We start from the raw sequence: 25,857 nt of genomic DNA, 5'->3' as shown, positions 1-25,857 counted from the left end.
ACAATAGATGTGTTAAGGTATACTGCCGAGTTTTTATGCCCTGTTCCTTTGTAAGTGTTCTATTTCCGGTCTAGAAAGAGGGCCCCGCTCAGTCGCTGGTGTCTTTAGAACGAGAAGTCGGTCTAAAAACATCGAGCATAACAAGGAGGTCCTGTGGATGTTCCGCCCAGCACCCAATATCACAGAATGTTCATTATCAGGAGGAAGACCGAATGGTCGTTACATGTTAGTAAGGATGGCTATGCACAAAACAGTAAATGCGGAGCGATGGTTACAGGCAAAATGGAGAGTTCAATAAGTAATAACTATACAAGAAAACTAAAGGAACCATCATCAGTAAAATGCGAACGCTGGGTTCGTCGGATTCACTTGGATTGTAAGCATCCCCGCCGCTTTTGTCATAACAAATAGGGAGGAGGTGCTGGCATGGTGCATCATAACTCGCAAGAGTGATGTGATAGTTCCCTGACAAGTAGAAGTGCGTACTTATAACAGCACACGTCGTTTGGGTTCAAGAAAGTCATAACCAGGTATACATTGAAGAAAAAAAAATTATTCTGTTGTGATTACATAATTTTGGGCGCTGAATTAAAAATGAAAACCATTTTTTCCACGTAACTCACAGAACTTTTCATTTTGATATTTTTTCTTTTAAACCGTATAACACACCTAGAAGAGGCTAACGAGCCTGACTCAAGCTCTGCATAACTATAAAAAAAAAAAAAAATAGTCTTTGGTCTTACGGTCGTGTGGTCCTTGTGATCAAGGTGACTGTGCTCAGTATTTTCGGAATAGTTCACATTTAGGTTCAGAAGTTTCCTAACATCACATTTTGTTTCAAAAGTTTCCAATTTTTTTTTTTCCCCCCGAAGACCAACATGGATCTTGCATTCACCACTGATTGTGGTAGAGCAGGGATTTCCGACCGTTATACCTTGGAGGAGCCCCTGAAAGTTTTTCATATCCCACAGAACCCTTACCTACAGTGTGTGTGTGTGTGTATATATATATATATATATATATATATATATATATATATATATATATATATATATATATATATAGGGTACTCCTCCAGTTCATGGCTGAAAGATATTTTAGTGGTGGAGCCTGATACTTTAATTAAAACTATCTGTTTAATTGTTAATTTTATTTATTTCATGATTTCTTGCAGAACCCCTGATGATGGTCTGTGGAACCCTGGTTGGGAATCACTGGTAGACTGTTCCAAGTGTTTACTATCTTTTTACAGATGGCATATTTTCTCATATCCTTGGTTGCCTGTTGAAGAGCTAGTTATTGTATCCCCATTCCACAAAGTCACTCGCAAACACTTTTATTGTATACGCCACTCATGATCATGAATGGCTCAACTAAATCATGTGCTCTAATGTATGCCAAAGCTGGAAGGTCTAGCCTCTGTGACATTTCTTGGTATGACTGGTACCTTGGGGTTGGTACTAGTTTCGAAGCTCTTTTTTGAACTGCTTCTGCTGCCTCTGTGTCCTTGCATGTGCACCATACTTGGTTTACACATCCCTTCGTATGCCAGTTGAAAAAACTTAACCCAGAATGCCATGCAGGGTCTTGAAAGACCCCAACTTAGTTTTTAGATTCTTGCCATATGTACAAAGTTACAAATGTTAAATTTTTTGTACACATGTTGCCCAGGACATGGCACATGTAGCCAATCCACCATGTGTCCCTTTGGTGTTTTATTATGTTTTTTAATGAAAGTAAAATTATGAATTTCTCCAAATTTTTTGCAAGTTGCACATGTAATGAATAATGAGGCATTTTTAGGTTACATCACTCTTATTTACTCAGCATGCCCTTAACAAAATAAAATAAATGTATTATCAATTATAATTCCATAGGGAAAACAATATAATGAAAATAAAATAATGAAAATCCTTTGGTTGAATCTATGTTCAGAACATAAACAAGATTGACACTGATATTAAGAAAACCCCTGAATGATTTACAAATCAAGTAAACATAAACAAGATCAACATTTATAATCAGGAAGCCCCTGAATGATTTTAACAGCAGTCAGATCACTGGAGGTGTCATTATGAGTATCAAAAATGAGAGGATTTACGATTCTCTCGCAGACTGTAGAACATCTCAGGATTTAGTGACGTGTTTAGTCAGTATCTAGAATCTGAAGAAAAAAAAAAATTACATGGAATGCTAGGTGGGGTACTGGATGACCCCCAATGAACTTTGCATCCTCCTAACTCCTGAACTATTAAAGTGTTTCCACTCAAATGTTGTGTGCTTATACAGTACACTAGCCAAAGATAAACAGTCATGGTTTGGCAGACCCCTAAAACAGTTAGTGGCTGAATGGCATCATTTTAAAAATGTGTTCGGGTCAGCCTAACCTCACATGGCATATGAAGGGATATTCAGGGTGTGGCAGAACTAATGCACCAAAGAGAGCCTTGAATATCAACTCTTGACTCTACAAATGACCTTATCATCCCAACCAACCTGTTAGCCTTATTCATTTTTTCTGCAAGGTGCTCTGTGAACTTTAATTCCCTGCCAGTTGACTCCCAGATCCCTTTCTACTTTGCTTTCCCTCAACTCCTCATCCATGACATTTAATTTTTTACACATTAAATTTCCCAATTCTCATCACATTACATTTGGTTGAGGTGGAATCTTACTGACCACTTTTCAGACCATTCTCTCATGCTGTCAGGGTCCTCCTGTAGCTTGTTGTAGTCTTTCTTCTCACCAGTTCACCTGAACACTTTAGTACTGTCAGCGTATAGGAATACAGTAATCCCTCCACTCTCCGATGTAATAGAGCCAAAGGCATGTCCGGAAAGTGGTCCCGTCTGGATAGTGGGCCCCTGCCTCTTGGACTGGTACTTATGGACCCTAACCCAGCCTAACTTTGAAAGCCACCTAAACAGCTCCCTACCAGACATGCATTGCACCTATTTAATGCGAGTATAAGTGGCTGGGGAATGTCTGGGAGAAGGATGGAGGTGAGAAGACAGGAAGAAATCAGTAGGATAGAAGTTGTGGAAGCAATGAAGAAAGTTAGATCGGGGAAAGCCCCAGGAACTGATGGAGTGTGTTGTGAAATGCTGAAGCATGGGGGAGAGATAGTAGTAGAATGGATGTGGAAGATGTGCAGATTGGTCTGGGAGGAAGGTAGAGTCCTGGAGGACTGGAAGTCAGGTATAATTATTCCCTTGTACAAAGGAAAAGGAGAAAGAGAAGTGTGTGGTAATCATAGGGGCATTTGTCTTCATAGTATAACAGGAAAAGTGTATGGTAGGATACCTATTGACAGAGTTAGAGAAAGAACAGAGAAATTAGTTGGAGAAGAACAGGGAGGCTTTAGGAAGGGAAGTGGTTGTGTAGATCAGATATTCATTCTTAGATCTTTAGTGGAAAAGTTTCTAGAGAAGGGAAAGAAGTTGTATGTGGCTTTCATGGATTTGGAGAAAGCATATGACAGGGTGGATAGACAAGGATTGTGGAAAGTATTAAGAATATATGGAGTAGATGGGAAGTTGCTGAATGCTGTGAAGAGTATGTACGATGGTGCGAAGGCTGCAGTGCGTGTGGATGGTGAAGTAAGTGAATTTTTCTCTTTGAAAGTTGGGTTGAAACAAGGATGTGTCATGTCGCCATGGTTGTTCAATCTGTACATGGATGGGGTAATAAAAGAGGTACAAGGTAGGGTAGTGGATGTTGGAGTGGCTCTGGTGAGAGAGGATAGTGTTTGGAAACTCCCTGTACTGTTGTTTGCAGATGATACTGTGTTGTTGAGTGAAGATGAAGGGGAGCTGCAAGGCTTGGTGGATGAGTTTGGGAGTGTGTGTAAGAAACGGAATCTAAAGGCGAATGTAGGGAAGAGTAAAGTGATGGTCTTTGAGAGAGGTGAAGTCAGTGAATGTACAGCGAGGTTGGATGGTGAGGAATTGGAAAATGTGAGTACGTTTAAGTACTTGGGTAGTGTGATGAGTAAGGATGGAGGTTTGGAGGGTGAAGTGCTTGAAAGGGTACAGCAGGGAAGAAAGGTTGCTGGTTCTTTGAAAGCAGTGACAAGAAACAGGGAAGTGAGCATGGAAGTGAAAAAGTTACTACATGACAGTATTGTGATACCAACTCTAACGTATGGAAGTGAAGCTTGGACGTTGTTGGAAGGACACAAGTCAAGAGTGAGAGCAGTGGAAATGAGTTATTTAAGAGGAGCCTGTGGAGTCACATGGAGAGACAGGCTGATGAATGAAGATATAAAGGAGCGTTGTGGTGTGGATGTGGATGTGATACGAAGCGTTATGAGGAACACTGAGGTGGTTTGGCCATGTGGAGAGGATGGAGGGTGAAAGACTGACGAAGAGAGTGTATGTGAGTGAGGTGGAGGGGGGAAGAGGGAGGGGGAGGCCGAGGATGAGCTGGAGGGATGGGGTGGAGAGGTATATGAGAGAGGGGGGTGTGAGTTGGGAGCAGGGCAGTGACATGGTGGGGGACAGGGCGACTTGGTGGCGATTTGTTTGTGGCCACCCCAAACGGGATTGAGGCATCTGGCAATAGATAGATAAAGACCCTATTCACACCAATAATGGACAAAAAGCATGATATAAATGAAAAGGAACCAAAGAATGAGGAATTAGAAGTGACTGTACCTCAGCCAGGGTATGGTACTTACAGCACGTTTATGGCCGCCTTTTGTAAGGTTTTGTCAGTGGTGAAAATGCTCTTGAAGCACGTACAGTAATCCAGTGTTGTGCTGAACTTACAGTAATTCTTTGCACTGTGAGTTATAACTATTTAACACTGCACATTGTTAATTGCATCAGGCCAGTTTCAACAGCCAGTTTCATCCGCCAGGTTTCCACTCCATAGTTAATCCTTTGCACTCTAAATTCTAATTTCATAACACTGCACAACACTGTAAATTCCCATGTGGTCTAGTGGCGAGGTATTGCAGTTTATTCACAAAAAAATTAGCACATGTGGCTTCCATTACGATAAGCTTCCACTCGCGATCGAAGTTAGGCAGTAACTGTTTGGGTGTTGGTGAGGGGGAAACAGAGTTGCCAGATCACAATGCCCACATTACCAAACTCCTCAGTTTTCATTGCCAAATATAACTTCATTACCAAATTTGTAAAGCTAACATTTATTCTTCACTAATTATATATACAAGTGGAAATACATGTAATCACTCTTATAATTAACAGCATGTTGATTATTTTCACGCTATGTACGTTAGCAGATTAATCAGAGAGAGCAAACAATCCACCATCTCCATCCTGTGTATCCTCATACATGTGAAAAATCCATTTGGTAATGCATTACTCTGATTCATTACCAAACGAATATTGCATGACCAAATTGGCTCACATTTGGTAATGAAAAATACCAAGTGGCAACCCTGACAGGGGAGGGGGGAGGGGGGAAGAAGGAAGGGGTGAGGGTCCGTGGTGTAACAGCTGTTTGGTGCCGTGCGGCAATTTCAAATTACGGGTGGGGAAAAATTCGGATATTGGAGTAGAGGGGAAATTGTTGAGTGCTGTGAAGAGTATGTACGAAGGAGCTAGGGCTACGCTGCGAGTGGATGGTGAGCTGAGTGAGTTCTTTGATCTCAATGTGGGACTGAAACAGGGTTGTGTGATGTCTCCATGGCTGTTTAATATATACATGGATGGGGTTGTAAAGGAGGTGCAGGGTAGGGCAGTGGATGTGGGGGTGGCTCTAATGAATGAGGGTGAGATTTGGAAGCTCCCGGTGTTGCTGTTTGCTGATGATACAGTACTGTTGAGTGAAGATGAATGGGAGCTGCAAGGTTTGGTGAATGAATTTGGGACAGTGTGTAGGAGGAGGAAGCTGAAAGTTAATGTAAACAAAAGTAAAGTTATGGTGTTTGAGAGGAATGAAGTCACAGAGTGTGCAGTGAGGTTGGATGGTGAGGATATGGAGAATGTGAGTGCATTCAAGTACTTGGGTAATGTGATGAGTAATGATGGAACTTTGGGGGATGAAGTGCGTGAAAGGGTACGGCAGGGAAGGAAGGTTGTTGGTACACTGAAAGCAGTGATGAGAAATAGGGAGGTGAGTATGGAAGTTAAGAAGTCACTGCATGATAGTATTGTGATCCCTACCCTGACGTATGGAAGCAAGGCATGGACCTTGCAAGAGGGGAACAAGTCAAGAGTGAGAGCAGTGGAAATGAGTTACTTGAGAGGAGCATGTGGAGTGACGTGGAGGGACAGGTTGACGAATGAAGAAGTGAAGGAACGCTGTGGGGTGGATGTGGATGAGAAGATTAGGAGAAATACACTGAGGTGGTTTGGACATGTGAAGAGAATGGAGAATGAAAGACTGACTAAAAGGGTGTATGTAGGTGAGGTGGAGGGAGGGAGAGAGAGAGGTAGACCGAGGATGAGGTGGAGGGATGGAGTTGAGAGGTATATGGGGGGGAGGTGAGTTGGGGGGAGGGTAGTCAAATGGTGGGTGACAGAGTGACTTGGAGGCGTTTTGTCTGCGGTCACCCTTTGCGGGATTAGGGCGTCGGGCTATAGATAGATAGATAGGGGGTGGATTTTTTTCTTTTTTTGGCCATTTTTGGGTCCCAAAGGTCCAGGCCTACAATATCCGGTAAGTGGGGATGTCCGGAAAGTGGGCGTCCGGAAAGTACAGGGATTACTGTATATCACTTTCCTGTAGAGTATGATAATCATTTATGGTATATATACAGGTATATGACAGTCATTTCACACTATACAGTATTGTATAATTATTTGCCTATGGATATTTTATGATGATGATAAATAATATGTTTGAATTTAGTATTTTCTAATATTAAAATCCATGTTTAAAACAACACAGTTATTTTATTTGATAATAAGCTAGAATATAACTGGAACACGACACAGTGACTCGTCATACCAGTACTGGGGTGCAGCAAACATATGGTATCTCAGTGTGACTTAGTTGACTAGCGTGCTTGTAAAATACTTCCAGTGGACCGTGTCTTTTTTCATCACTCTGATATTTATTGAAAATTATGGTATTTTATTGAATAAGTGATATTTATTGTTTGTTTTTTCTATAGATGAATTAAAATTTTGTTCTACAAGTGCTATTAACCATCATATTATGGTATCTAAAGGTTGTGTGAACTCCTGATCTTGTTTGCTACACGTGTGGAAAATTTGTAGTGAAAAAACAGAGACAGAACATGACAGATTTTGTTAAAAAAGCTTATTATGCCTGCTTTGAAATAAAACTCGGTGACCTGGACAAAAAGTGGGCCCCTCACAGGGTCTGCTCTGTTTGCTTTGGGGAACTAAGACAATGAACAAATGGTAAAGAGAAAGCTCTTGCTTTTGGTATTCTGATGATTTGGAGGGAACCCAAAGATCAAGGTAACATGTTATTTATGTTCCTGCAAAATTCAAGGATACAACAAAATCAGAATGAAATTGTTTATCCTAATCTTCCTTCAGCAATAAGAACTGTACCACATGAACCTGATCTACCAATCCTTATACCACCTGACAGTCTTGATTATGTAGAAACTGACTCAGAGGAAGAAAAAGAACTTGTCCCAGTGTGTTTAAGCAATGAGCCACAGTCATTCTCTCAGGATGAACATAATTTAGTAAGAGACCTCGGTCTCCCCAGTGATGCTGCAGAGCTTTTGGGGTCCCGATTAAAAGATAAAAACTTGTTACATCCAGACATAACTTTCTCTTAGTAGTAAAGTAGAGGAAATGAGTTTGCACTGTATTTCAGGAAAGATGGATCCATGGTTTATTGCACTGACATAAGTGGCCTGGTGCAGAAACTTGGCAGAGTCATGGAATATATAGTACTGTTTCTATTATGTATAGCTGTGTTTAAAAAATCACATTTACCAGTACTAAATGCAGTCACCGCTTGCACAACACGCAATCCTAGTGTGTGAAACTCACATGACACAGAAGGCAAAATTTGAGGCCAAAATATGGTCTCAACGCGAAAATGATAGACATAATGTGGGTGGAGGAAGCAGGCCATTTATTTATTTATTTATTTTTTGTACTATGCTGCAACAATAGAGATAAGGCAGCCAAAGACCCCAAATTATGGTTCAAACAGTCATAACATGGAAAAATAGGGTCATAAAGTGGTGGGAACAGACATAATGCGGCCAGTACTGTAATAGTCATAGCACGGGTTGCGTCAGCCATACATCGTCTGCATGGGGCATTGTCATGGTCCACTGAGCATTCCTGCCCCATTTGAGCCTGCCCTCTCCCCTTGGTCTTGTTGCATACGTGCTCTGTGTGATCTTTGCACCCCCCCCCCCTTGGAACTCCACTCCACCTCCCCACAGCAAGTGCACAACCTCTTCCAATCAAGGTGGGGAAGATGTAAACATATGGCCCTATAACGAGGAATTTTCATAATGTGGAAGCTTCAGGGTAAAATATTCCTGCATTATGCCAGCGGTGACTGTGTTTTCATTTTCAGTTCATTTAGAACAATATTGTATAGATCCACTGAAATTTATATTTTGCTATACCGGTATTTTACATAAATTTCTTTTTGATTTTGTATTAAAATGTGATACGAGGGAAACTTTTTTTTTTTTTTTTTTTTTTTTTTTTTTAAAGTGCAATAAAAAATTACTACTCAGAAATTAAACAATTTTTAATTACTTTAATTTTGCAGACCTGTGTAATGGATGGGACTCTCACTACTTTGGGTCATAAACTAGGCATTACTTCTGCTGCAACTTACAGGTTTGCTTTGGTGTCTATTTTCCTTTTGCCTGTTCCTTTTAAATTACATTCCCTCTAGTGTTGAGTGAACCAGAGCAGTGAAGAGAATATAATGCACAGTCTCTCTGTCAGGAATATACACTATTGATGTATTGCCATATAGTAAATGCATTATAGCAGACATAACCATATTATTGTTTTCTTTTTTGTGATGCAACAGAAAAGCTGAGGAGCTGGTCCGGCTGCTAGGAGTGCAGGGAGGCAGCCAGCTGGCCCTGAGTGCCTCAGCCAGGGCAGTCATCTGCCTGGAAACTGCTGCAGCCATCACTGGGACTACAGTTGATAAGGTCCTCATCAATACATCCTATTGTCATATGCCAATTTTCCATAATTTGGTGACACGGTACTTTGTGAATGTATAGTGTATGTCAGTAATAAAGGCGGTATCGCACTAGTTTCTTGTTTGTCTGGCAGGAATCATTCCAGGCGCAGGTTCTCTGGATACCAGGGGCAGACCTTGTCACACTACACTGCGTGCCTTGCACCTCCAGTGCTTGACAGAGGTGTAATTACAACACTGAAAGTCACACTTGCAAGTGGCTTTCTTTGCCATCCCTGCCTTTGTAAAAGTTGCCTAGCATGGACAAACCAACCTAAAGCAGTTATTTTTCCGTCTTATATTCTAATATACAATCCCCCACTAAACTTGGGATATAAATACAGCACTGTATAGGTTTCCTTGTCAAAGACATCTGACTGGGGGGGAGAGGGAGTAAAGACTGGGGGGGTAGAGGGAGTAAATGTATGTACCTGTGTACTGTATTTTAATGTACTCATTGGAGCACTGAGCATACTGTGTTGAAAAGTATTCCAGGATGGGACTGCTGCATCATTAAAAAAAAAAAAAAAAAAAAAGGCTTGTGCTTTCCTCATCAGAATCAATAGAGAAAAAGTGTTGCTACGCTATCTCTTCCAGATGTAATCAATGTCCCTGGTTTCCCTGATATCTCAGACAGAATCTCCACAGTCCTGGCCCAAGTCTGCCACGCTTTACCTCAGTGGAACATACTGGAGATAATACTTGTCAAAATTGCTCCTTTTTTCCTGGCAAACTTGCTCCCAGGGGCTATTGATTTATTTTTATGTTTTTTAGCTATTCCTCCAAGGCATTCTTCAGCCCTAACAGTGGCATCCTTTCATCCTACCCTTACTCTGGAGTTCCAGTTATGTCCATATTTTTGCTGTGTGTTTTATATCCAGCTATGCCCATATTTTTGCACTGCGTGGAACTACATATCTGAAATACGATTTTTCTTATAGGATGGTTACACTTGGTGAACAAACATGAACAAACAATAGCAAACATAGTTAGTGGGGATGCATGGCTGAGCTGATGAGCATAATCACATTTGTACATGCTGATAATGTTCGAATGAGTGTCAGAATATCATCTTTTCTTCAGTGGCCCATGGACGACAATTCCAGCATATGCAACTGCCTTCTCTTCCTTTGACATTTTGGTATCTGAGTTGTTGCACTGGGCTACTGAAGCCTACTTCTACTATAGAGGTCCCAGAACATGAATGAATGCTCACGGAGGCATACAAGATTACTGCATATACAGTTCGTGAACATTGGCGAATGCTTTTTCAGCAGTGTTTGTTCATGTTCGTTGACCGTGTTAATCCACCCTTACACATTTCGTGGTGCATAATGTAACCTGCGTTATGGTACTTTTTCATAATCAGCATTATAGTGTAGGATTCAAGGTAGGTTCTTTATTTTACAAGTATTTATTTTTTAACTATCATATTTTTCCATATATTGTGAAGGGTTCACAACAACACTATGGATGTGAAGTAAAGCTGTATACTGTATAGTAATCCATCCATCCATCCATCATAATAATGTAGTTCGGCACCAGATTGCAATATTGTATTGTTTATGCAAAGTAGTTCTTTTAACACTTTAATAAACATCAAAAATATGTATGGCGTTTATGTACAGTGCTCGACAAAAGTACTGCGCGCCTAAGTCAAGGCGCGCAATACTTTGGCGAAAAAAGAATCACCCTTTTTTGGGAGAAAAAATTTAGCCAGAAGTTTTGGGCGCTAACATGACGTCACGGCAGCCTGAGGCCTTACTCCGCGCTGGTTGGCTGGCGCCTCAGTTGCCTGCGGGCTGAGTGAGAGAGGGGAATGTGGCTGCTCCTCCCTCTCGTTGCGCCAATTTTTACCTAGTGAACCGCAGTGTTTTGGCTTTTGCTACTTTAATATGGCCCCTACCCGTGAATTGTCTAGTGAAATAATATCACAGATCATTGCTCTAAAGGAGGCAGGCCACCCCACGAAGGAAATTAGTGATTTGGTTGGTGTGGCTCGGTCGACAGTGCGGAGGTGGTGTGCCTGTTACCGAGTGGAAAATAGTGGTGACGTTCCCACAAAGAAACCATGGTCTGGTAGGTCCAGGAAAACTTCCCCGAGGTCTGTTAACGTGCTAAAATGTGCAGTGGAGTCTAATCCTCGTGTGACTGCAAGGAGAATTAAAGAGAGCAACCCGGAAGTGTTTGGTGAGGTTTCAGTGCGCACTGTTTCTCGAAGAGTCTATGAACTTGGTTACGCAAGCCACAGGCCTGTGAGAAAGCCTCTTCTTACACGTAACCAGCGACTTCGTAGGCTTGCCTTTGCTAACAAGTACTTTACCTGAGGTGAGGCCAATGGTTGTCAGTGTTGTGGTCTGATGAGGCAACGTTTACCGTTACCTGTAATCGAGGAGCAGGCGTGTATTGGCGCAGAGGTAGTGACCCGCTTGACCCCCGTTACTTGGAGAGCACAGTTAAACACCCTGATTCACTAATGGTATGGGGTTGTTTCTCTGGTAAAGGGTTGGGGAAGCTTGTTGTGCTTCCCAGGAACTGCAGAGTGAATCAGGACATTTACCGGTATCTGCTTTGTGAGTCCTTCGAGTTCACAGGTGCACGAGTGTTTCAGCAGGACGGTGCACCTGCTCATACAGCCAAATCTGTCACCAACTGGCTTCGTGAGTGCGAGGTCTCCTTCATGAAAGACAGGCCATGCAATAGCCAAGACATCACCCGATAGAAAACCTCTGGTACCTCGCAAAGAAGAATCTCTGAGGGAAGGACGTGAGCTCTCTGCCTAAGCTGGAAGCAGCCATTTGTGAGTCCTGGACAAGTATATCACCCCAGCACCCGAGGAACCTGGCCCTTTCACTTCCACAACGTCTCACATCCGTGAAGAGGCACAAAGGAAACCCTACCAAGCATTAAAGGTAATTATAATGCATTATTTACATGTTTTTTCCATAGTTGAATGGTTTGTTTTGTTGGGGGGCACCGAGGGCCCAATACTTTTGTCAAGCACTGTACACATGAGATTATTCATACTGTAACTAATTCATCTGTACATACATATGGAAATATAATAAATCCTTGATATGTCAAACCATAAGGGGCTGTAGCCTTTATGCCATGAAAATTCAGGCTTATCAGGCAGCTTTTCCTTTGGCTGCATCCTACCATGATCAAGCATCATTAAACATAAATGGGCCTACGCATACTAGTGTGACCAAGTCTCTAAATCGTTTTCGTTTTGAAGGCTCCAACATGCTTGCATGCGTCGCCCTTGGTCACCTAATGGCGGCTCTCCATGCTGCACGATCTATTGCAGCCTCCCTGTTCAGCCCTTTCACCCTGAGGTCACACTTAATGACCTCATTCCACATCTTTCTCGGTCTACCCCTCACAACCCCACCCCCAATATTAACACTTCTCACCTTCTGCACCCAATTAGCATCCCCCATCCTCTCCACATGCCCAAATCATCTCAATCTACCTCTCCTCATCACAACACCAATACACTCCAGTCCCATCCTACCTCTCAACTCTTCCATCGTGAACCCAGCCCCCCCAGACCTTGGACACAGGGATGCACTATACATCCACCTAATCATTGTCATTTCTGTACGTCTGAGCCAGCGAATATCCTCCTCCTTTACTGCCTAGGTTTCACTACCATACAGCATTACACTCCTAACACATGCTTCTTACAAAGATCCCTTAGAACGTAGGGAGAGTCCCCTCAATGTCAGGAGAGGCAACAGCTCCCTGAACTTCTTCCAACCACTTCTCACCCTAGCAACAGAGTTAGCTCCAGCACCACCTCCAGCACACAACGTCTCCCAAATAACAAAACTCTTCCACACACCCAAGAGACTCACCAGCAGGCTCAATCTTTTCACGCCTGACAATCTCCACCTGCTCTTCCCAACACGCCGCACGCATAAAATCAGCATTATCTCGCAGTCTACCTCTGATACCACTACATCTCTTGTGCACCCATTCATCGCAAACATTACACAAGATGGAATTACTTCCCACACCCTTGTGGCAAACTGCACATGGCCACTGTCCCTCGTCTTTGACAGTACCATCACCAACCCTAGATATCATCACTTTTGTTTTATCTGCATTTAACCTTAAGCCCTTATGCCCCATATCATCTCTCCACTTCCTAAAACTTTCCTTCGCCTCCCTTTCATTCTCTGCAATCAACACCAAATCATCAGCATACAACATCTCCCACAGGCATCAGTGGTCCCCCTGCCTGGCATAAACATTACACAAGATGGAATTACTTCCCACACCCTTGTGGCAAACTGCACATGGCCACTGTCCCTCGTCTTTGACAGTACCATCACCAACCCTAGATATCATCACTTTTGTTTTATCTGCATTTAACCTTAAGCCCTTATGCCCCATATCATCTCTCCACTTCCTAAAACTTTCCTTCGCCTCCCTTTCATTCTCTGCAATCAACACCAAATCATCAGCATACAACATCTCCCACAGGGCCCTGAAGTCCTGTGAGAGGGCTTCAAGTACTATGATAAACAACAAGGGGCTCAAAACTGACCCCTGATGCACACCAACATTCACTGAAAACTCATCATTCAAATCTCCATTCACTCTTACCTGGGTGTGAGCACCCACATACATGGCCATAACCACCCTAACAGCCACTCCTCCAAGCCTTCACCGCCTCTCTAGGGACTCTGTCAAAGGCCTTTTCCAAATCAACAAAAACAAAATACAGGGCCCTTTTCTTCCCAATATATTTTTCCTGAAGCTGTCGAACAATGAATATGGCATCAGTGGTCCCCCTGCCTGGCATAAACCCAAACTGAATCTCATCAATATTCACTCTTTCTCTAATCACACCTTCTAGAACTCTCTCCATGACCTTCATTATCTGGTCTAAGAGCTTTATACCTCTATAATTTCCCCTTTCCAGGGCATCACCCTTCCCTTTATACACATTTACAATTACACTCTTCAACCAATCATCTGGGACACTGATATATAATCAGATTTATCAGGTCAGTGACTAACCTCACCCCTATATCTCCTGAGGCCTTCAACATTTCGGCAGTCAACCCCAAAACTCCTGTTGCCTTCCCCACCTGCATCCTGCCTATTGCCTCACTCACAGTAGCAGCGTCAATCAATGGCCAAGGGCCAAACACTGGTTCCACTGGCTCCAAACCTTCCCTGTCCCAGTCAAACTCCTCATTCAACAAGCAGTTATAATGCTCTCTCCATGCATCTTTAATATCCCCACTGTTCACCACTACCCTTCCTTCATCATTCTTCACACGCTGCTCACCTATAATATCCCGATTATCCCTCTTCATCTGATTTGCCACCTTAAATATCATATTTTTCCTTACCCCATGATTTGGGTTATCTAATAAAAGTCTCTGTGACTCAGACTTCACCCTGTGTACCTCTCTTCTAGCCCTATGCTTGGCAGCCAAGTATTCCTCCTTATTACCACCCTTCTTCCATTCCCGCAAAAGCCTTCTTTTCTCCTTAACTGCGCCACCACTTACTTTATGTAATATGTATACAGGTAATTACTGTATGTGCTAATTTTGGCAGGTCTTAAATGTCAGGACCAACTTGCCAAGCCCCGTGTCCTACGCTCCTCATGGGGCAACACTGAATTGGATGATGGATGGATGGATGGAGAACTTAAACAGAAGTTACGTTAGTGCATTTTTAATTATTTTAAAAATTCTGGTAACTAAGCCATTCCATCTTGTATAAAGTTGACATTAAATACCAACTTACTGAGGTTTTATTGTAACCAGTATTGTTTCCAAGCCTTGGTGAATGAGTTTGGGAGTGTGTGTATGAAAAGGAATTTAACGGTAAATCTAGGGAAGAGTAAAGTAGTGGTCTTTAAGAGAAATGAAGTTACTGAATGTACAGGGAGGTTGGATGAGGAGGAAGTGGAAAATGTGAATGCGTTGAAGTACAGTACTTTGGTAGTATGATAGGATGGAAGTTTAGAGGGTGAAGTACCTGAAAGGGTACAACAAGGAAGAAAGGTTGCTGGTACTTGAAAAGCTAGCAGTGTTAGGGAAGTGAGAATGGAAGTTAAAAAGTTACTGCATGACAGTATTGTGATACCAACTCTAATGTATGGAAGTGAAGCTTGGACCTTGTTGGAGGGACACAAGTCAAGAGTGAGGGCAGTGGAAATGAGTTATTTGAGAGAAGTATTCACATGAAGAGACAGACTGACAAATGAGGAAGTGAAGGATTGTGGTGTGGATGTGGATGTGATAGGAGGCATTAGGAGAAACCCACTGAGAAGGTTTGGCCACGTGGAGAGGATGCAGAGTGAGAAACTGACGAGGAGAATGTATGTGAGTGAGGTAGAGTGGGAGGGAGAGGAAGGGGGAGGCCAAAGGTGAGATGGAGAGATGAAATGGAGAGGTGGGGGAAAGGGAGGGGGAGGCCAAGGGTGAGATGGAGAGATGGAATGGAGAGGTATATGAGAGAGGAGTGTGTGAGCTGGAAGCAGGGCAGTGAAATGGCTGGGGACATGCAGACATGGAGGCGATTTGTATGTGGCCACCCCTTATGGGATTATGGCATCTGGCAATAGATTGATAAAGTAGTATTGTTTCTTGTCTGTTACTAGAACTGTATGATGATGGTAAGTTTGTACACACAAACAGATGCAAGTAGTGCGGCTCTCTGGTCTGACTCACCCCCAGTACGTAGCACTGAGTCACACCGTGTCCCGTCTCCTGAACCTGGCACCTCAGGTCACTGTGACTGACCTTTGTGTAACACACTCAGCTACCCAGGCCACAGATCTTGCATACCGTGTTCTCAAACAGTACGTACATACTTAATCAGTAGCTACTAAAAGTTTACATATGTAGTTTGTGTTTACTGAAAAGAAATATTTCTGTATGAAAAAAGCAGTCAGCATAAAATTGATACAGTAGTGCATTATGCACCACAGTTCACTGCTTATTTACTAAACTGAAATACTGTATACAGTATTCTATTGACAAATGCATTACAGGTACTACAGTACACTATACTGCATATGGTTTCATTGCATATATGAAATTGTTAGACAGCATAGTATATGTACCAAATAGTGAAATGAAGTATCTAGTGTCTACTGTTTCCAAACTCCAGCCTAATTGTACTTCTGTGAAATTTTCAGGTACGAGGCAAGTGTGAGGGCTGATGTGGATACAAGTTTGCCACTCTACCAGGTTGCTGCTGTCCTTGCTGCTACCAGGTATGATTTATTGAATGCAGTGTGAATGTCTGTGGCTCATTTCACTAAATATGCTTTTAATAGTTTTTCCTCTTTTGTAATCTCTCGAACCATACTTCACTCCACCTTTAAATGGGAAAAAAATATTTGGATGATGATTATGAATGATTGTGATGCAACAGCTGCAAAAACCTCAGGTGAGCAAAGTGCCAAACTGGATCTTTAGCTGATATCACAGTTACCCTTTCCCCTTAGTGATTTATTTTTTCCCTCCCACTGCTACCAGACAGCTTTATTGAACAGATGCAGTCTGCTATAGTAGATACCATACATATATAATCATAAGACTCTAGTTAACTCCCTCAGTTCCCGGACGACTGAACCAGTGACAACTGAACAAATGGACAACTGAGCAACAATGATGAATATGTTCCTCAGTAAATTTTTAATCTAACGTATCATAATTATAAATTTTTTTATGAACTGTAAGCTTGTTCATACTTTATATCCACTGGTACGTATGCTAATTTACTATACCATCCACTCACTCCATGAAGTGCTGCTGTCATGTGCCTGCCCTTTCCTCTCTTTCTTCTTTCAGTCCTTCCTCTTCTGTCTTTCTTTCCTTCATTCTTTCCTCTTCCTTCTGTCTATGGGTGACTCTGCACTGAGTGACAAGCCAAATGGTTTCCTGTACACCAGGAAACCATTTACTATGCTGGGTGGTAACCATATAACCAAATTATGGCACCTGGTGGTTTGATGGGCAATTAAGGCTCTCCAATCGGACTGAGCCGCTGCATGTTTATATCCAAGGGGAGGTTGGGGTTTATTGCTCACGTAATGCCACTCAGGGATGAGTGAGGCTGGCCGCTCACATCTTAGATGTCAGGACCAACTTGCTAGCCCTGGGCTGCTGTCGTCCTCATGGGGCAACACAGGATAAGATGATGAATGAATGAATGTCAGCTGGTTCAACTGTCCACTGGTTCAGTTGTCCACTGTTTCAATAGTCACTGGCATAGTTGTCAACTGGTTCAGCTGTCCACTGGTTCAGTTGTTCAGTCACCAACTCCTTCATTTTGACAAGTGTCAGTCCCCTGCTGGAAATAATAGATGTCCAGCGGTAGCAGGAGTATTTAAATTCAAGCAGTTAAGTCACATATAAAATACTAAAGTATCTCCCTAAACCGAATAAAACTGTCTGGATGCAGCAGGGATAAACAGAATCATGACTGAATTCAAGGTGTTAAGTCACAGTACAGTCATTACCTTGCAGGGTGATGAAGGTGAAAGTTGACAAGCGGCGACTGTTTGAATCCAGTGGAAGTAAGCGTGTGGTGTTGCAGAAGTTAGAGGAGTCCATGACCAGGATTGCTGAGGAGTTGCATTCAAAAAAGGTTAGCTTAACACGTAAGAAGAGTAGAGAAAGTCGATTGTGTGTGTGTGTGTGTAGATATATATATATATATATATATATATATATATACACACACACACAGTCAGCTCTCACTTTACATGCAGTTTTATTTACTATATTTTTTTATTTATATATTTTTTTAATATGCCCAACTCTGGGCATAGGCTTCACAGCCTGCTCCCAAGGCCCAATAGTCCTCCTACATACCATACACCTCTACAGGTCACCACTTCAGTGATAACACCCACCATCCATATTGAATACATGCTAGGGCTGTCTCATACAGGACTGGTGTACCAGTATTAGCGAGGGTATTTTTATGACATGTCAGCGGGTCTTCTGGTAGATCAGTGGTGTCTGCTTTTGTGAATTTTCAAATCCTTAAACTGTTCCCTGCCCCAACTGGGATTTGATCCTGGGTCCAGTAGGACTGCAGGCCGCCTCTGTACCGATTGAGCCACCGCCTCCCTATCATAACACGAAAGGCAATTTTTGAGGCCAGGAAATGGGCAAAATGCGAAAATGAAAGATATAACGCTGGTGAAAAAATCTGCCCATTTTTTCAAAAACTGTTTTACGCAGCGGCGATAGGGATTACACAGCCTGAGGCCACAAATTATGGTTTGAAGTCATTACGTGAAAATATTGGTCATAGTGCGGTAGGAACAGACATAACGTGGGCAGTGATATTCACAGCGCGGGTTGCATCAGCCAATGACGTATGGCTGTCGTGTGTCCACACGGGATGTCGTCACATTCCACTGAGCAATCCTGCCCCAGTTGAGCCTACCCTCTCCACTGTCTCTGGCTGCACATGTGCTTTGTGTGATCTTTGCTCTTTTTTTTGGCCACCTAGGGACCAGTAGGAGTCCTGCCCTACTTAGAACCCCACTTCCCCTCCCCCAGCAAGCCCACAACCTCTTCATTTCAAGGTGAGGAATCCTCCAATGTTTGTATGTAATGAAGTCATTATTAGGTAGGTAAATATTCTGGGAAAAGTCTCTGAAAATTGTCCCAAAAGGTGAACTTGTGAACCGTGAAACCCTTTAACATGTAAACATATGGCTCAATGACACGAAAATCTCTTAAAGCAGGACCTTCTGGGGGCAGTATTCACGTGTTATGTGACAGCTCACTGTATTTATCTTTTTGTTTCATGTTCAAAGACTCCAACGTGCTTGCATGCATCAGCCTTGGTCACCTAATTACAGCTTTCCATGCTACTTGATCTTTGGCAGCTTCCCTATTCACTCCCTTATCTCTGAGGTCACACTCAATGACCTCATCCCCTGTCTTTTTCGGTCTACCTCTCACAACCCTACCCCCAGCATTAGCACTTCCCACTTGCTGCACCCAGTTATCATCCCCCATTCTCTCCACATGCCCAGATCATCTCAATCTACCTCTCCACATCATGACACCAATACATTTCAGTCCCATCCTGCCCCTCAGCTCTTCCATTCTAAACCTAGCCCCCCCAGGCCTCACACTCAGGGACACACTGCACATCCACCTAATCATTGTCATTTCAGTACGTTTGAACCTGCAAATATCCTCTTCCTTTACTGCCCAGGTCTCAATACCACATAGCATTACACTCCTAACATACTGCATACAAAGATCCCTTAGCACGGAGGGAGAACCCTCTCAGTGTTAGGAGAGACAACAGCTCCCTGAACTTCTTCCAGTCACTCCTCACTCTAGCCACAGAGCTAGCTCCAGCACATATCTCCTAAACAACAAAACTTTTCCACACACTCAGGAGACGCACCAGCAAGCTCAGTCTTTTCATGCTTGACAATATCCACCTGTTTTTCCCAACACACGGCACACACAAAATCAGCATTACCTCACAGTCTACCTCTAATACCACTGCATCTCTTAAGCATTGCGTATCACAGCTGCACAAGATGGAATTACTTCCCGTGCCCATGTGGCAAATTGTACTTGGCCGCTCTCCCTCTTCTTTGACAGTACTGCCAGCAGCCTTATGTATATATATATATATATATATATATATATATATATATTAATCATCATCATCATCCGGACCTGCTTTCCCACCTTGGGGCAGGATGAAGAGTAGCAATGTCCAGAGCACCCAAATTTGCCCAATCCAATGGGCCATGCTTCCATTCACTCATCATTCAAACCCCTGGAATTCCTGGCTCTATTGGATCCACCAAAAACATTCACCACGTTCTGTAGCTTCACATAAACGTTTCAGATAGAGCCAGTCTGAACATTGTCATGTTTAGAAAGGGTGCCAAATCCCTGATCATGCACTTCTTACAATGTTCATCCAGCCAGCTTTATCACTTGTCAGTCCCTTAGCCTCACCAACTTCCATACATCTCTTCCTCACACACACATCCACCATATCCATCCACCTTCTTGGTCTACCTCGACTCCTCCCTCCTTCAAATTCGTTCATATATACCTTTTTCACCACTGTTGTTATCCATTCTCTCCACATAACCATACCATCTCAGTACACTCTCTTTGATTCTGGTGTCCACAGACTTTCTCACTGCATCTTTCACGAAACACACTATTTCCTACATTCCTCAGCAGTCCCATCTCCACTGCTCTCACTCTTGACCTTTCATTTTCATGCCACACCATAGTCTCATATCCATATGTTAAAGTTGGCACAAACACCCCTTCATGTAAGCCTTGTACAGCTGCGACACATGCCTCTGTATCTTTATCAGGGCCTTCATAGCACCAGCTACTTTCCTTCCTTATGTCACTGTCTGCTTTCCACTTCTTTTGCATATTTTCCTCTCTTTTCTGTTACTGTACCCAGGTATTTGAACTCTCACCATTTCTAGTCTCTCCTCATTCACTGTAACATCACACTGGGAATCACCTTCTCTCTCAGTTACCATCACATTACTCTTTTCTACATTTACTTTCAAGGCACGACGCTCACAAACATCAGCACAATGCTGCACTTGGCCAGTATTTGCAAGTAGCACTGCATCATCAGCATACAACAAATTTGAGATATTCCATCCATCACCATTCATTATCAACACCATCCCTCTCTCCATTACTCATGTTTTAACTTCTTTCATCACCCCATCCATATATTTATTGAACAACCATGGGGACATCACACAACCTTGTCGCACACCCACATTGATTGTGAATCTTTCAGTTAGATGCCCATTTACTGTTACACATGCCCCAATACCATCATAAAAACTCCGCCCAGCATCTAGCAGCTTATTACCTACACCATACATGCGTAAAACCTTCCACAATCCTTCTTTCTCTACTCTGTTGTATGCTTTTTACAGATCCTTAAATGCCTTAAACACCTTATAGTCCTTCTCACAAGTCTTCTCCAAAATCTGTCTCACTGCAAATATTTGATCCACACTTCCTTTGCCACTCCTAAAGCCATTCTGTTCCTCACCCACTAGGACTTCTGAGATCTCTCTTACTTTCTCTAAAATAATCCTTCCATATACCTTCCCTACAACACTCAATAAACTCATGCCACAATAAGTCTTGCACTCACCCGTTCACCTTTATTTTTGTACAGGGGTACAATCACAGCCTTTTTCCACTCTGCTGGCACTGTTTTGCTCATCCCTGCCTTCTTACATATCTCCAACAAGCACTTCAGTCCACTCGCTCCACTACACGTAATCATCTCTGCGTACACCTTATCAGCCCTAGCTGCTTTCCCATTTTTCATCCGCTTCACAGTGTCCTTCACCTGTGTGAGTGTCACGTTTCCCAGCACTGCATTCCTTTTCTGCACACCCCCAAATCCAATCATGTTTACAGCTGTTCTGCTCTCTATTCCCATTCATCAGGCTTTCAAATTATTATATACACCAAACCCATGTTTTTCAACTGATCGTTACTCAACAATTTGTTGTTTCGACATTTATAAATCTATACCCCTTTTTGTTGTTCAGCATGATTATCCCCACCATTTCGACAGTTCAGACCACGCACCTCCAGACAGACCAGCTGAGCTGCCTGTCTCCTTCACAGTGCCCTGCTGATCAGTTGCCTCTTCATCTGACTGCATTTTTTTTTGGAATCATGGAATACTACAGCACCACCATGGCTCCATCCAAGACCCTTACTATTACCCAGTACCCCTGACAAGTGTAGTCATGTGCTCACCAACCTGAGAGTGCTTCACTGGCGCATGGTCAGGTAACAATCAGGGTTGCCAGATCTGAACTCGGCCACATTATCAAACTCCAGTTTTCAATACCAAGCTTAACTTTTCATTACCAAATTCGTAAAGCAAGCATTTATCCTTCACTAATTATATACCCTGTATACAAATGGAAATAATCACTCTCCTTATAAATAGCACCATGTTGATTATTTTTGCATCATGTAGGCTTGCAGATTTATCAGAGAGAGCAGACAGTCCACCGTCTGCATCCTCTGTATCTTCATACATGTGAAAAATCCATTTGGTAATGGATCATGCTGATTCATTACCAAGCAAATTTTTCATTACCAACTTGGCCCACATTGGTAATGAAAAATACCAAGTGGCAACCTTGGTGACGACTGCGCCAATGATTAATGAATACTCTTTTCACACGATACTGCTTTTGCGCCAGTTTTACGGAATGCACATCTTAGTTTACACTAAATTAGGTAGGTTATAATCATTGCGGGTCCTGAGGGCGAAGCCCCCCAGTTAGGTTTCAGTGCTTCCAGTTAGGCGTCCATTGCTATTTATGGTTTTAAATTAAATATATTTGAGTTTGGTGTGGTGACGTCATGTCCAGTCTGTGGGTTCGACAGTAAATTATGCTATCAAAGGCATTCAGGCAGCTTTCTTCAGTATCACTTAGTAGGTATATTTTGTTTGTTCTCCAATATTTTTTTGATCGAAAATCAAATGTCAATCATCTGAGATGTACGTAGCACCGTACTGAAATCATTTTCCTTGAGAACATAGGTCTGTAAGAGTCAGTCATATGAGATGTACGTAGCACCGTACTGAAATAATTTTCTTTTTGAGAACATAGGTCTGTAAGAAAACAGCTCAAATCCCTGTGTCACTTTCGTTTATATATACCGGTATTTTTTCCATCTTTATTGAATACTTTTTGAGTGACGAAGGTGGTCAGGAACCTAACCCCCCTATTTCTCAATAATCATATGGGATAAATCAGTTTGTTATTCGACCAGTTCGTTATTCAACCATTTTTTATGGAACGTATTCCTGTTGAATAGTGGGGGATAGGTTGTGTGTGTGTGTGTGTGTGTGTGTATATATATATATATATATATATATATATATATATATATATATGAGGCCCTGCGCGCAAGAGTATACCCATGTACCACCTTGTTGAAAATTGAGATAATGCTGTCCCACAATCCCTCAGAGTATGTACTGTTATGTGGACTTGGTGGATGTGATGTATGACCTAAGACATAAGGGGGAAAACCCATAGCAATAACATTGGGTTTACATCGTCACCCTTTATCAGGCGCAACCACTGTTATCATCAATAAGATTATTAATGTAAAACATCATTATTTGTAGTAGTATTGGTGTTATATTGTTTGTTATTGCATTTAATAGATGTAAAGTGTCTATTGTTCACATAAAAACACAGAACAATAAGGACCAGATGAAAAAAATGCTGCATAGATCATTTTTTTGAAAAATTTATAAAACTTACTTTTTATGACAATAACCAGGCAAATTCATACCCAGCCACTCCACAGACATTCAACTTCATCTTACAACATAAAGGAACTCACTAGCTATTGGTCTGCAGTACTAGTTTATGCATAAAAGCAGCAGCTTTGTATGCTAATATGTCGATTTTTTTTGTTTTTTGTTTTTTTGGGGGGTAAAAACAATAGTACCTGTACTAAAATTTTTTGGATAAAGTAGAGACAATCAGCTTTGAAATGATGTAAACGTCATTATCCTAGGTATAATAGTTTTTGTGGTATCGTTCTTCAAAGTTGTAAAAGCTTTAAACGCGAATTCTGCCACTTTTAAAAAATGGTGCATGGGTATACTCTTGCACGCGGGGCCTCATATATATACCCAAGTACTTAAACGTACTCACATTTTCCAATTCCTCACCATCCAACCTCGCTGTACATTCACTGACTTCACCTCTCTCAAAGACCATCACTTTACTCTTCCCTACATTCACCTTTAGATTCCGTTTCTTACACACTCTCCCAAACTCATCCACCAGCAAGGCTTGGTGGATGAGTTTGGGAGAGTGTGTAAGAAACGGAATCTAAAAAGGTGAATGGAGGGAAGAGTAAAGTGATGGTCTTTGAGAGAGGTGAAGTCAGTGAATGTACAGCGAGGTTGGATGGTGAGGAATTGGAAAATGTGAGTACGTTTAAGTACTTGGGTAGTGTGATGAGTAAGGATGGAGGTTTGGAGGGTGAAGTGCTTGAAAGGGTACAGCAGGGAAGAAAGGTTGCTGGTTCTTTGAAAGCAGTGATAAGAAACAGGGAAGTGAGCATGGAAGTGAAAAAGTTACTACTTGACAGTATTGTGATACCAACTCTAACGTACGGAAGTGAAGCTTGGACGTTGTTGGAAGGACACAAGTCAAGAGTGAGAGCAGTGGAAATGAGTGATTTAAGAGGAGCCTGTGGAGGCACATGGAGAGACAGGCTGACGAATGAGGATATAAAGGAGCGTTGTGGTGTGGATGTGGATGTGATAGGAAGCGTTATGAGGAACACACTGAGGTGGTTTGGCCATGTGGAGAGGATGGAGGGTGAAAGACTGACGAAGAGAGTGTATGTGAGTGAGGTGGACGGGGGAAGAGGGAGGGGGAGGCCGAGGATGAGATGGAGGGATGGGGTGGAGAGGTATATGAGAGAGGGGGGTGAGAGTTGGGAGCAGGACAGTGAAATGGCGGGGGACAGGGCGACTTGGAGGCGATTTGTTTGTGGCCACCCCAGACAGGATTGAGGCGTCTGGCAATAGATATATATGTATACACACACACACACACTCTCTCTCTCTCTCAAAATTCAGAATTCAGTTATTCACAGAAAAAATTTCCAATTACAATTTCCATTGCAGCCTGTAAAGCTTATTTGCCAGTCCCCCAACTTGTAATACTGGTACTGTAATTAGATGTACAGAAAAAGTTTTTATGTTTTTTACCATAATGAGGACTTGCTACATAACGCAAGTTTTGTATATTCTACCTTGAGAGCTATCCACAGTCGACTTCAGAAAATTCTTCTGTTCTGCAGTTTAGTATTAATGTACTCATGCTGTCTTCACTGCTGTACTTTTTGTCTGTAGTTTATTCTGTCATTCTCTCCTTAACCTTCTGAGCATATTGATACCCCTACGCCTTCCCCACTCTGTTACTTCTCTCCCTGACAGCAGCACAGTCATATTACTGCAATAAATCATACAATGAAGAAAAGACATCTACCTGTTATATACTTGCTATGTTCTTTTTACTTCCCTGCATGTCAGGTGAAATAGAGATAATAACTAATAAAAACATAAAATATACAATGCATTATGTGATTCATACTAAAGTCCAGTATGTTGTATTTAGGGTGTGAAATCTGGAGCAAAACGGACCAGAACACTAATGGATCTGGTGGAGGAGAAACTCCAGGAATCATGCCCAGAGAAGTGTAGGAGGACTGAGAGCAACAGTAAGGCTGGAAAGCAGGAAAGGAATGGAAATGATAAAGATGATGACTTTGAAGCTTGGAAGAAAAAGATATTGGAAGCAGCAGCAGCTGCAGCTGATTAGGGACAGACTTTTAAGAAGTACCTTGTACATTATTGTAATGTGGATGGAGTGTACATGTAATTGAGGGATGGGGGAGTAAGGATTGTATGCAGTAGCTGTTTATTTTACTAATCACTCACCATTCTTTATAGATGTACCTCTGTTTGAATGTGACTGGGCTGATTAATCAGCCTACATATAGTTTAACTGGTAGCCAGTAATACTTTAAGGGAAATGGGGGTCTTTCCTCTTTCATTTTAGCTACTGGGAAGACTCCTTGTGAGTGTTAGACACTGCCTACATTTAACCCCGTCAGTCTTGAGTTTAATAAAACCTTGAAATGTAAG

At 42.2% G+C, this 25,857-nt stretch overlaps 1 protein-coding gene across 1 annotated transcript; it reads left to right on the top strand.

Moving 5' to 3' along the window:
- The first annotated feature begins 422 nt into the window (after positions 1-422).
- Orc6 (Origin recognition complex subunit 6) lies at positions 423-25,857 on the top strand. Its single transcript, XM_080275715.1, has 7 exons — positions 423-530; positions 8,692-8,762; positions 8,962-9,088; positions 15,789-15,952; positions 16,292-16,369; positions 17,628-17,748; positions 25,328-25,857. Exons 2-7 carry the CDS (start codon positions 8,701-8,703, stop codon positions 25,529-25,531), a joined length of 756 nt encoding a protein of 251 aa, XP_080131841.1. The 5' UTR covers positions 423-530; positions 8,692-8,700; the 3' UTR covers positions 25,532-25,857.

This window comes from Coenobita brevimanus, chromosome 62 (assembly GCF_032717465.1).
Source record: "Coenobita brevimanus isolate Jiangsu-jjx chromosome 62, ASM3271746v2, whole genome shotgun sequence".
Taxonomy (NCBI): Eukaryota; Metazoa; Arthropoda; class Malacostraca; order Decapoda; family Coenobitidae; genus Coenobita; species Coenobita brevimanus.
The sequence above is the reverse complement of the archived record's forward strand: the minus strand, read 5'-3'. Positions and strand labels throughout refer to the sequence as shown.

Excerpts from the sequence above, each read along its gene's own strand:
- Orc6 (XM_080275715.1), top strand. The coding sequence starts at position 8,701 with ATGGATGGGACTCTCACTACTTTGGGTCATAAACTAGGCATTACTTCT. Across the intron at positions 9,089-15,788 it reads CTGGGACTACAGTTGATAAG|ATGCAAGTAGTGCGGCTCTC; the intron begins GTCCTCATCAAT and ends ACACACAAACAG. Across the intron at positions 15,953-16,291 it reads GCATACCGTGTTCTCAAACA|GTACGAGGCAAGTGTGAGGG; the intron begins GTACGTACATAC and ends TGAAATTTTCAG.